This window comes from Trypanosoma grayi (genome assembly GCF_000691245.1).
Source record: "Trypanosoma grayi strain ANR4 Tgr_383_V1, whole genome shotgun sequence".
Lineage (NCBI taxonomy): Eukaryota > Euglenozoa > Kinetoplastea > Trypanosomatida > Trypanosomatidae > Trypanosoma > Trypanosoma grayi.
The window spans coordinates 1-11493 of NW_008826002.1; the positions used below are offsets into that span (position 1 = coordinate 1).

At 56.1% G+C, this 11493-nt stretch overlaps 5 protein-coding genes across 5 annotated transcripts; all 5 read right to left on the reverse strand.

The window, feature by feature from the left end:
* On the reverse strand, positions 1-1934 carry DQ04_03831000 (chromosome-associated protein H; the record flags this gene model as incomplete). Its single annotated transcript, XM_009313137.1, has 1 exon — positions 1-1934. A coding segment is annotated over one exon (1934 nt), but the record flags the coding sequence as incomplete, so codon positions are not given.
* A 951-nt stretch (positions 1935-2885) lies between these two features.
* On the reverse strand, positions 2886-5096 carry DQ04_03831010 (putative inorganic polyphosphate/ATP-NAD kinase, putative,poly(p)/ATP NAD kinase; the record flags this gene model as incomplete). Its single annotated transcript, XM_009313138.1, has 1 exon — positions 2886-5096. The coding sequence occupies one exon, from the start codon at positions 5094-5096 to the stop codon at positions 2886-2888; it is 2211 nt and encodes a 736-aa protein (XP_009311413.1).
* A 1017-nt stretch (positions 5097-6113) lies between these two features.
* DQ04_03831020 (battenin) lies at positions 6114-6650 on the reverse strand (the record flags this gene model as incomplete). Its single annotated transcript, XM_009313139.1, has 1 exon — positions 6114-6650. One exon carries the CDS (start codon positions 6648-6650, stop codon positions 6114-6116), a length of 537 nt encoding a protein of 178 aa, XP_009311414.1.
* A 791-nt stretch (positions 6651-7441) lies between these two features.
* DQ04_03831030 (hypothetical protein) lies at positions 7442-8068 on the reverse strand (the record flags this gene model as incomplete). Its single annotated transcript, XM_009313140.1, has 1 exon — positions 7442-8068. The coding sequence occupies one exon, from the start codon at positions 8066-8068 to the stop codon at positions 7442-7444; it is 627 nt and encodes a 208-aa protein (XP_009311415.1).
* Positions 8069-8761: 693 nt separating this feature from the next.
* DQ04_03831040 (hypothetical protein) lies at positions 8762-11083 on the reverse strand (the record flags this gene model as incomplete). Its single annotated transcript, XM_009313141.1, has 1 exon — positions 8762-11083. One exon carries the CDS (start codon positions 11081-11083, stop codon positions 8762-8764), a length of 2322 nt encoding a protein of 773 aa, XP_009311416.1.
* Between the last annotated feature and the right edge of the window lie 410 nt (positions 11084-11493).

An 11493-nucleotide genomic window follows, 5' to 3' on the forward strand; every position in this document is an offset into this window, starting at 1 on the left:
AGCAGCAGCCCAGCCTCCTGCGCCTTGGTGCGCTGCACCGCGCTTTGTGTAAAGGCAAGCACCGCGCTGGGGTTCCGGCCCAGCAGTAGCTCCTTCCCCAGTGGCGTCACGTTCTTCGCGGCGGTGGTGCTCTGCTTAAGCGCCGAGCTGTCGACGCCGCCCCCACCGAAGAGAAAGGAAGACGAGGCGGAAGAAGTCTCCGCATCAGCAGCAGCACCAGTGGTGGCGGCCAGCTCCCCCGGAAGGTCAAACGCAATGGTCTTTTCACGTTTCACACGCTTTGCCGCCGGTGTGGACGACAATTGTGAGGGTGGAGGCTGCTGTGCGAGGCGGTGCTCCTTGTGGAGGCGCAACAGCTCGGAGTTTTTGTGTGTGGCGCCGCCCATCAAATTACTTGTTGGTGGCTCCACGAGTGGGAACCACGACGTGGGGTCCTCCGCCTCAAGCGCCAATCGATTCTCGCCAAAGAGGCGGCCATCCATGGCGTTCAGCTCTGCCACGCCCGAAACCAGGTGTTGTGCTTCCACAGCAACGCGCTCGCGTAGCGTTTCATTGTTTGCATCGCCGCCGGTGATGCCGCTGTCGTCATTCTCCTCGTAATCATAATCATCACCATAGTCCATGCCACCACCCCAGTCCCCGCCGTCCACCTCATCGTTGTAGCCCCCGTCGTGTGGATACTGCTGGGAAAACAGCGGGGCTTCTGTCGGCATCCCGCGTTGCTGCCCCTCCTCCCCCTCGCCCTGTCCGTCGGCAGTAACACCAATCCCGCCGCCGAACCGCATCTCTTCCTCTTCCTTAAGCGCTGCGGTGTGTGGCAGTAGCAGCAGCGACGGCAGCCTGATGGACGGCCGACCCGCCTCTTCCTCCGCCTTCGTGCTGTTGTCCGCCCCACCGCTGTTTCCACTGCTTCTACCGCCAAAGCCGCCATCCGCGGAGTTCGGGCTGTGCCCTGTGGACGGATCCAACACCACTTCGGGCGGGAACGGCGGCAAATCGAGCGGCGCGTCTAGGCCGAGATCGGANTCTAGAACAGCCTCCGCAGAAGCAGCAGACACTCTTGTTTCTTCTGTCTGTGCTTCTTGCTTCACGCGCTGCGAGCCGCCAGAGAGCCGGTTCTGCCGGGCAGAGTACTCACGTCCAACCTCACGGGCGTAGTCCACGTCGAGGATCAAATTGCCGGCGCCCCCAATCGGTGTGTTGTGCACAAGCAGCCCCTGTGCATTTCCCTGGTCGAACTTCTCTGTGATGGCGCGAAACTGCGCGCTCACGCCGGTGTGGACGAGGGCCACACGCGCCTTGCTGTCGAGGTTGATCTCCGACGGGTCCAGTGCGAGCGTGCGCGCCGACTGTGCACGGCGCTGAGCCGCCTTCCGCTTGCGTTCGGCTGCCGCCATTGCTGCTGGACTGCCGGCGGCGGCAGCATCGCCGTCCTCACCATTCCCCTCGTCGTCGCTACCGGCGCCACCGTCGCCCTCTTCGTTGCGCAGCAGGCGCCGGACCATCTGGTTGGAGCGCTGGTACGTGCTGTCTACACGACTTGTCCACACCTTCGAGCAGCCCTCCACAACCGTCGCCACCTTTGCGAAGCTGGAGTACTCGTCGGCAGCGGTGGCGGAGTCAAGTGTGCTCTCAACAGTGTGGGTGATTCCCTCCAGCAGGTTGCTCGCGTCCTTCGACGCCCACGCGTTTTTGCGGGTGATTTTGCCCTCAATGGCCTGCAGCAGCGCGTCGTCGAGGTCGCGGGCGGTGGCGAAGCGAGGGCGCTGCCGTGACATGGACGGTGTTGCCTGCTGGCTACCAAGCTGTGTGGCAACAAGCGTGCCCCTCACCTCGTCAAATACGATGGAGGGGTCAACAGGGAGTGTTGCCCCAGCGACGGGTTCTCCGCGGCGCAGGAACTGCCGCTGCTGGCTCCCATCACTCTGTATCATGTGCTTGTGTGTCTGTGTCTGTGTGTAGACGCCGGGGTGAAGGTGTCTTGCGGTCCTCGCACAATCTATTAGTGAGCTCGCACACAGCGAAAGAAAGAGATTGGAAAGGGGAGAGAGAGAGAGAGAGACAGACGGGCAGTAAGACTGAACAGGCCACACAGCATGCAGGAAAATGCTGTGACATCGCAACGCAGCTGTGCAGAGGGAGTTGAACGCGAGCGAGACAGGTTGCTTGTGAGGCACACATGTGACGAAGACACACACACACACACACACAGATATATATATATATATATATATACATCTGTCTATATGATCTTCTCATCAAATGCGTCAAAAAGAAACGCATACATTCAAGCATGTATATAAATAAACATGCAAGTACGCATGTGTGTATGTAAGAGACACAGAGAGACGAGGAGAGAATGGAGTAAAAGGCACCTCATATAGGTAGATGTATATCTGTATATCCTCACCATAACACGTGCCGTCATTTATCGCCACCATCTTGCTTGCTACCTTCTCCTCTGGCTGCATTTGGAGGCTCCTTGAGTGTGGTGCTGACCCTACCTGTGTTACCATCTTTTTTTTTTCTTCGTGTCGGTACCTTCCTTACGACCCTTCCGCTCCTTCGTCCTCTCTCTTAACTTTTTTTTTGGGGGGGGGTTTGCTTCGTTCTTGTCGTCCTCCTCCTCCTCCTCCAGCACACAGTACGAATCATCTGCCTCCCTCCATATACCCCCACACATCCATCGCACAACAGCACGCTCGCAACAAACAAAAACAAAAAAAAAAACACCCAGGCAAACACGCAATCTTCACTGTTCTCTCTCTCTCTGAGTCAAGCCAACTACACACAGTGAGAGAAAAACGAAGAGTGTGCAATATATGTGCACCCTTGTGCTTAGATACACGCATAGGCATACATCTAAAGCAAAAGAGATGCACTCCTCAGAATGTCTTCGGAAACTGCATCTGGTACAACTTCTGCTGCAGGTCGCAGCTGCCCGCAAAGGCGATCACCACCCCCGCCGCGCGGCTTGAGCGCACCAGCATGCGCGTGACGTTGCCGACGTCGACGGAGTCCACGAAGCAGCGGCACGGCCGCTTGAAGCTGTCGATCACCTCCAGCTCCACCTGGTCCTCCTGGTTGAGGTGCGCCGGTCGCCACTGCGCGGGCGAGACAACGTTGCTGCCGACGACCTGGATGAGTGGTGCGCCAACGGGAACGGGCGAGGCACCGAGGGCCTGGCAGTAGGCTGTGCTGCCGGCAGCCGTCGACACCAGCACGCCGTCGCCGCGCAGCTGGCGGATGCGCTCCTCGCCGTTGACGAGAATGCGAATGAGCGCCGTCTGCCCGGTGGAACGCTCCACCCACGCGTCGTTGAAGGCGAGCTCCGACAGCAGCACTTTCTCTCCTGTCTGCGTCTCCTTCTCGGCGAGGCAGTACAGCATCGTTGTGGTGTGCAGCTTCAGTGGGGCGGCGAACAGCTCCTCCAGCGTCGAGGCGTCGTTCAGCAGATAGCCCACATGCCCCGCGTTGACACCAAAGAAGGGGATAAAGCGGTTCCAGTTGTTGCGGATGCAGTGCATCATGTAGCCGTCGCCACCAATGGGAACGATGAGGTCCGGCTCCTCGTCGCGCCCCGCCTGAAACGCGCTGAGCTTCTCGTAGTACTCGCGGGCAAGCAGGTTGTTCTTGTCGTAGTGCAGCTCCAGCCTCGGAATGAGGCCGGAGAACGACAGCGTGGCACTGAAGCCGCTGGACGGCATCTTGCCCTTCCGCCAGGTGCTGCTGCTGCTGCCGCTGCTTCCGGTGACAACGCTGTGGGTGGCGTGCGCCATCTTGGGGTAGGCGTCCTTGCGGTAGTCGTGGTAGAGGCCGTGGCTGCTGACGTAGCGGTACACCGGCTCCGTCAGCAGCAGCATCGGGTCCACCTCGCGCTCCCACAGCGCGTGCCGCACGTCGGCGCCGGTGGAGCGATGCACAGAATGCACCTCCACGTGCGGCAGCGGCTTGTGCAGGGCAGTGCGATCGTACAGACCCTCCACATGGTGCAGCGTCGAGAAGAGCTCCTCAACGAGTTGGCGGACATTTCGGCGCGCCGGCATCGTGTCATTCGACGCCTCGTCACCAGCACCGTCCGTGCTACTCGTCGAAAGCAGGCGGCCGTCACACGCCACACTGTAGCTCTCGTGTGACGCCGCGCCTCTGATGCTGTTATTGTCGATGGAACTGTTACCGGTATTGCCACTCTGATTCTTTCCGTTGCTGTTGCTGCTGCTGCCCAAGGTGTTGCCGGCACCGACGGGGTCTAAGACCAGCGACGTGTCGGGGGACTCCAACCACGACGCTGTTGCGGAGCGCTTGTACGACCGGCTGATCTCTACTTCCTCCTCACCACGCCCCTCAGCCACCCAACACTGGGATCTCTTACGGCCTTCTCGGCTGTCGAAGATGTCAAAGAGTGTGGACCCGGTAGCATCACGCTTCTGCTGTTGCTCTTTTTGGGGCACGGCGTCTGACGCAGAGGGCAATCCACCGCTGCTGCTACTAATACTACCCCAACTACTGCTGCTGTTTGTCCTACCTATGATCCGCGGATCGCGTGGTTTGCCCACCATGCTGGCGGGGAAGCTAACCGTCTGCAGCAACAGCATCGGCACTCGGAGCTTGACGTCGCTAAAGTGTGTCCACTTCTGCATCTCATGGGCGTCCTGCAGCCAATGTACAAGAGTACTGTTCTTGTATTTCTGAGTTAACTCGTAGACGCAAGGCATGTCTTCGTCCGGGTGCTCGAGGGCAGTGAAATCAACGCACACACGCGGCAACCCACGCGTCGCGAGTTTTGTCAACGCAGCGAGGTGAGTAGAGAGGCGCAGCGCAACCGGAAAGCGTGTGTTGGGCACCAAAATGAGGTAGTCAAATGGCACACGCTCGCTGCTCTTCAGGCTCTCCGCAAGGGGCTCGAGGCACCACAGTGAGCCTGGGGCAGGGCTGCTGCTGCCACCACTGCCTGTGTCGCTGCTGGTGTCGCCAATCAGCAGGCGGAAGATCTCCCGGTGCTGTACCGTTGGCGGGTCTAAGTGCAGTGGAAATATACCGACGCGGGAGAGCGGCGGCACGCTGTAGCAGCACAGCAGCGACACTCGTCGGAGCATACGTGTCGCACGCCTGACTACTCCTCACTCCCTATCTCTCTCTATCTCTCTCTCTCTCTCTCTCTCTCTCTCTCCTCTCCTCTCCTCTCTCTGCGCCACGGTGCTGCTCGTGCCGCTCTACCAGTGCTTCTCCCGCCTCACGCGCCCTCCCTGTGAGTGAAGGAGAGAACGCGGTTGAAGGGTCCTCTTTCTTTTGTGTACTCCCACACACACACACGCACAGACTCACCGGTGTCTTCTTGTCCTTTCTGGTGCCCCTGTTACAGATGCACACACACAGGCACACGAAGGAAGAAAAAAGCAATCAGTGTTGCTGCTTGTATCCCTCACTATCACTGCTGCTGCGGCTGCTTTTGTTGTTGTGGTTGTTGTTGTTGCAAGATCCCACACTCACCCACACACTACCTGCTGTAGTCTGGCGAGAGGCCAACTGCACAATGCATGCACCACGAGCTTCGTGGTGCATGATTGCAATGTGACAACAGTAAGCAGACAAAAAAAAAGAAGAAAGCACAAGAGAGAAAGGGAGACAGAAAGGCGTCAAGGATGCCCACTCATCGTCGAGTAAAGCAGGTGCAGCCATGAATACAATGTCTAGAACAAACAAGGAAGGAAGCAGACACGCACACCCCGCCCCCCCCCCNCCCCCCCCCACTCAGCACATCACACCACGCGACTCGCCGTTATTGCAAACAACGACAGATCGCAGTCATTGGCGACGGCGACGACGAGGACGACGCAGTTGTTTCCTCGCCGTCTCAGTGCACCCGGGTCCGCAACACCACACTGCACACGCCATCCATGACAGCAACCGCCGTCCCGGAGGCGATGCTGCAGTGCGTCAAGCAACTACTTGAGTAAACGCCCGCCTGACATCCGATCAGGCTCTCTCCCATGAGGTGATAAGGTGTTACGAGGTACGCAACCATAAGGGACGCCAAAACGGGGAGAAAAGCGAAGGCAAGCAGGCGCCAAGGTGCGATCATAACACACCGCAAATAGACACTAGACTAATCCTTACACCGTACATGCCGGCATCATTGCAATGGCGCTATCAGAGCACAACCCACACACACCAGACAGACCCGTTCCTGAAGACCACGCGCCAATCTGCTTCGACGGCATACGTTCCATGTAGCCGAGGAAAACAGCCTCACCGTAGTTACTCGCAATACCGATAAAGGTGACTCCAACCAACATCACAATGAAGGCAGCCACGTCCTTGTGGCCACCAATGTCCCACGCGAAGCTCACCAGCAGCACCGCCGCGATTCCCATAACTGATGTCGCCGTCACACGAATGTTAAAGGACACCAATGGCAATAAGAAGGCATTTACGATACGCGAGATAATACCAAAAAACACATTGGCCCACGTGATCAGAGCAACGTACTTCGTCATGTTGTAGCTTTCGGCGATTCCGGTAGAGCCTGAGAGCACCAGTGTGTAGTGAAAGTTGTTTATCATACCCAGCCACCACATACTAACCGCGTTGCGGACACGGTGCTTCGTGTGGAGACGCTTTATTTCCTGTTTCTCAGCGTTGTGATCCATCTTTCTTTTTTGTTTGCAGTGGCTTTACGTGTGGTGTTTGTCGTCAATGTGCACACAAGGGGAGGGGAGGTGGAAAAAAGGCGATTCAAGAGGATACAGCACTTCCAAACAAGTGGAACCAGTACCAAGCACAAATTGGTGTTAGCTAAATCCATGGGGTTAGCAGAAACCCTCGAACACCGCATGGGTGACGCCGGTGGGCTATGCACAGAATTCCTCCTCCTTCTCCTCCTCTTTTTTTTCGGCTTAGCCTTCAAACGATGTCTGAAGAACAATGTGGCCAGCATGGTGTGACTGCCATGATGAAAGTAAAAGGCCCTGTCCAAGCCCACTTCCCGACCTTTCACAACAAAAAGGCACTACATCTTAACATGTTCACTAACTTGTATAACATTCGTTCACTCGGCCACAGCCACAGCCACCCACAACGCGCGGGCTCCGATCGGTCTTGGTCTTGGCCCTGTGCACAGGCACATCATTCCCCTGTAGGACAATCTCCTGCGATGGAGTACCCTAAAGAACGCAACCGCTCTCGTGATAATATTAATGTACCGCTGTAGTTTCACATAGATGCACGTTAAACCTTTTAAATTAGAAAACAGAGAAAGTAAGGCATGTGCGTGGTTGGACAAAGGAAGGATCACAAAAGTAGAACTTTCTTATTACCAAACGCATTGTGTGTCTCATCTGGGAATGACACCGCAACTCATTGTGGTGTTCTAACCATGTACAGTAAAAGACGATAAGAAATGACTCTCCAAAACTTCGAACTACTTCCGCACTCGCCGATGTTATATGGGGGCCACAATTGACTTGCAACCCGATAACGGAAGTCGGCGCGACGGATCTGACGAAGGCAGTTGGCGTGGCGGTAGGGGTGCCACATCGCGGATATAGATTCGCTCCAGTTGCACTGTAGATTGCGAGACCATGGAAGGGGGGTACCCACCACGGTGAAGATACGCTCCAGGCCCAGGGTGAAAGTCCCTGCACATGACGTAGTCGTCGCCACGCACGCCCCACCGTGAATGCTCTCGCCATGCTTTGAGCTCCTCACTGGTAATCATGGGGCGGTTTTTACCCTGCCGCTCCTTGAAGGTGGAAAAGGGCACAACGGGGACATGGTGGCTGCGAAGGAGCGCGCCGTACCGCGCCTGCCGCTGTTGGTCCCGCTCGTTGGCCGCGCGGTGTTCCTCCATCCACCGCTCCTCCTCGGGAGACTTAGCAGCCGCGGATTCAAAAGCTAATGGCGGCACAACAGACGCTGCGGGGGCGACAACAAGTCGGTGGGCAAGATGGCTTGGGTACGGCAGGCAGCCTGCTTCATGCCTGCGCTGCAACTCGGCAGGGGTCGCGGGATCATTGTTGCGTACCGTGCATATAGCACCGCTTCCGGATGGAGTGTGCACTAACGCCATATATGGCTCTCCACACGCACTTTTGGTTGTTGCTTTTCTGTATGTGTGTACGTGAGAGAAAGGCTGTGCACGTATCTACACGAAAACTCCAAATTTAACTAAAGGCTTCCAGCAACATCAGACACAATATGAGTAGAAAAGAGGAAATGGTAACAAGTACTGGCCTGATTCTGCACTTATTGCCTCAGCTGCTCTCGAATAGAGTACAGGCAGTCTGGCACAGCCAAAAGGTGGCGTCGAGGAAACAGTCATACATGCGCCGTGCACACAACTTCTCATCGTACAAAAAAAAAAAGCCGTGAGACAAAATTGCACGTCGTGCCGAGGACGTGGATGGGTTTTAAAAACGGGGATGCCGTCAAGAAAAAATGGCGGCAAGTCAATACGAGGAATGAATTTAAATATCGAAGGGGGCAGCGTGAACAACGGCACGCCCATTCATTCTTTCTTCTTTCATTCTCTTCTTCTTCTAAAGTGGGTGTATAAATCCTGCACGCCATCCATTATCTTCCCCACCCCCATCATTCTAATCCCTTCCCATGTGTTACTCGACACAAATCGTATGATCCTATACATTTCACAGCAGGCGTCATCTGCATTTTTGTAGTTCAACCGTATAGTACATGCATTGGCGCCGTCACATCGTACTTCAGCCGAAGTTTTTTTGGACTGTAAAGGTGCTCATTGATCACTCTAGAGGTTCAGGGGCGGAGTATCATCCATAGAGGAGGAGCTACTTTCAACCATCATCTGCAATACTTCCTCTGGAAGCGCAACCTGTTCCTTGGTGAGGTCCACAACAGAGGTGACGTAGTAGCTGGGCCTCCCTACGGTCCGAACTGTGTTGGCATCTAAAGATGGCTTGGTAGACACCCACATTGCATTGAAGAGAGGATGTGCCTTGCCTGCGTCTACATCCGTCAACAACTCACACTCGGCTGTCTGTAACGTGTTGTTGCTCGACGCGGAGATAGGACGTGTAGGACCCGGCGACGATCCCCGTCCCGTTTCACCGCGTTGTGGCCGGTTCTCCTGAGGCTCGGCTAGCAAAATATACTTAATTTGCTCGTAGATGGGCCCCGCTGTTGGTACCGAGACGCGTGACGTGAGCTGAGGTGCCTGTCTTCCAGAGCCAGCACTTCCAGCTTCCCTACCTGGCACAGGGGCCACTACTGTGCCCCCAACACCACCGTCACCTCGCGTTGACGTTTTCTTCAGTGGAGGGAGAAGGCGCCGGCCTGATCCTGGTCGTTGAGCTGACGGGGGACGTGGGGCCCGCTGGGTGGACGCTGGATACGTCGTTTTGGACGTAGTCGACCCTTCTTGTGGAACTGGATGCCTGCTTGAAACATCTCCAAAACTTTCCGGATCCGTCGGAGGGTAATTCGACGAAGACTCCTGGTATTTAGAGGAAGTGTGGTTGTATTTTGCTGGGGTTTGCTGGTAACTGGACGGAGCCTTTCGCTGCCCCGATGGAGATTGCTGGTAACCCGGGGGTGCCTGTGGGTAATTCGGTTTAGCCTCTTGGTAGTTGGGCGGGGCCTGCTGGTATTGTGATTGCGTTTGTGTGTATTTCGACGGAGAATGCTGGTAATTTGGGTTGTCTTGTCTTTGACTTTTCGGATGCTGCTCATGATGCGATTGGTTTTTTTGTTCCTTGTAGGATGACTGCTGATAAGATGCGGATGCCGACTTCTGGCTGGGCTTCCCCGGGCGGCGTTTGGGAGGCGTTCTGCCGGAAACTGCGTCTGCAGGGGTGTTAGGCGTCATCTCTGCGCAAGAATCAGTCGCGGTGTTGAAGCCATCCTTCAGCGTTGGCGCCGTATTTGTTGTCGAGTGGTAGTTGGGCGGCAACGAATATAAGAGTGGATGCGGGTTACCATATAGTTGTCCCGCTTTGAGCAGAGTTCCACTTAACGCCATGCCACGCAGCACAGGCGGCATCTTTTTTCCTTTCTTCTGGCGGAAAACGACATCCTTCGCGCCAGGGTACGGCGTCGGGTCAAGCCGCTCCGTCAGTTTCACACCGTTCGTCGCCTCCCCGAAGAATGTGATGGTGAGGTCGCGGTAGTACTTTTCCTTTGCACGGCGTCGCGATTTGCCGCCAGACTGTTGCAGATACCGCTCCATGTCATCCTCCTCATCACGCGGATCCACTGGGCGGGGCGGGGCTGTGAGCATCCGATGGTGTTGCTTGTAAACGCCGTGTGTGCGCAGCGCATCCCGCACCGCTCGGTACGTCTCCGTAACACACTTTGTCATGGAATGGTCGCGGCCCAGCAGCTCTTGTGTTGCGCGCATGGCATTCTGAAAGAGGACGACAACGTTGGAGTGCTCGGTTGGGTCCCTGGTGCCTTTTGCCGTGTTTATTTGTGCGACGGCCATGTTGTGCCACGCGGCTCCCCATAGCGCTTTATTATCAGACTTCGCAATGGCGATACCGGAACCCTGGAATGTAGTGCCGTTCCCGTCATTTGTGATGGTGGCAGCAGGAACGTCCCCGTTTTTCTCTTGGAGTGCCAACGTGCGCAGCATGTCAATTGTCTCAGTGGCGGCGGCGGTGGCTTTGTCGTACATGCCCAGTGCGTTGTAGGCGGCGCAGGTGTTAAGTGCGACTGACGGCGACGCCGCGCCCCACGCCTCTTCCAGCTGCCGTGCAGCCTCAAAGTGGCTGAGCGCCTGCCGATGCTGCCCGCGGTGGCACTCCACGACGCCGAGGTTGTTAAGTGTGGTGGAGCGCAATGTGTCCACAAGCCGCTGATCGCCGTTTGTGTTGTAGTTGTGAAGTTTCATGTACGCCTCGCTAAGAATTGTGCCGGCATCCTCTAGCATTTCTGCATTGCATCGCTGCATGGCGAGTGTATTCATCGCCAGCACCTCATGCACGAGGTCGTCCTCACTTTGCTGCTGCTGCTGCTGCTGTTCATCGGTGGCAGTCTGGGACATCGAACCGTCCCGCGGCGCGCCCCCAATGCTCCCTGTGCCATACTCTTGCTCTGACACCACCCCCTCCATTTGTCGCTGCTGCTTCGCGTGTCGATGCCGCAACTAAAGTTGCTGTTGCTGGTGGGATGATCACAGTCCGTAATGAGGCAGCCCGCACCTCTTCTCGGACCGTGCTTCCTCAGAGTGGATGCGGCTTGTTTAGTTGCTGCTGCTGCCCCTTCCAACCTCCTCCAACGGGAAAAAGAAAACAAGAGCGTCACAGAGCAAACAATAGATTTTTTCCAAAACAAAAATAGAACACTCCTCGTTGGGATGTGCCCTCGCAGAACGGATTCACAAAAGCAATGCACAGACACAAATACGCGCAAACACGCGCAGAAACAGTGTGACAAACAAACTACAGCGGACGGCCTATTCATTATATCATAGATAGATAATATAATACAATGAATAACAAATACCGCACAAGCACCCCTTTC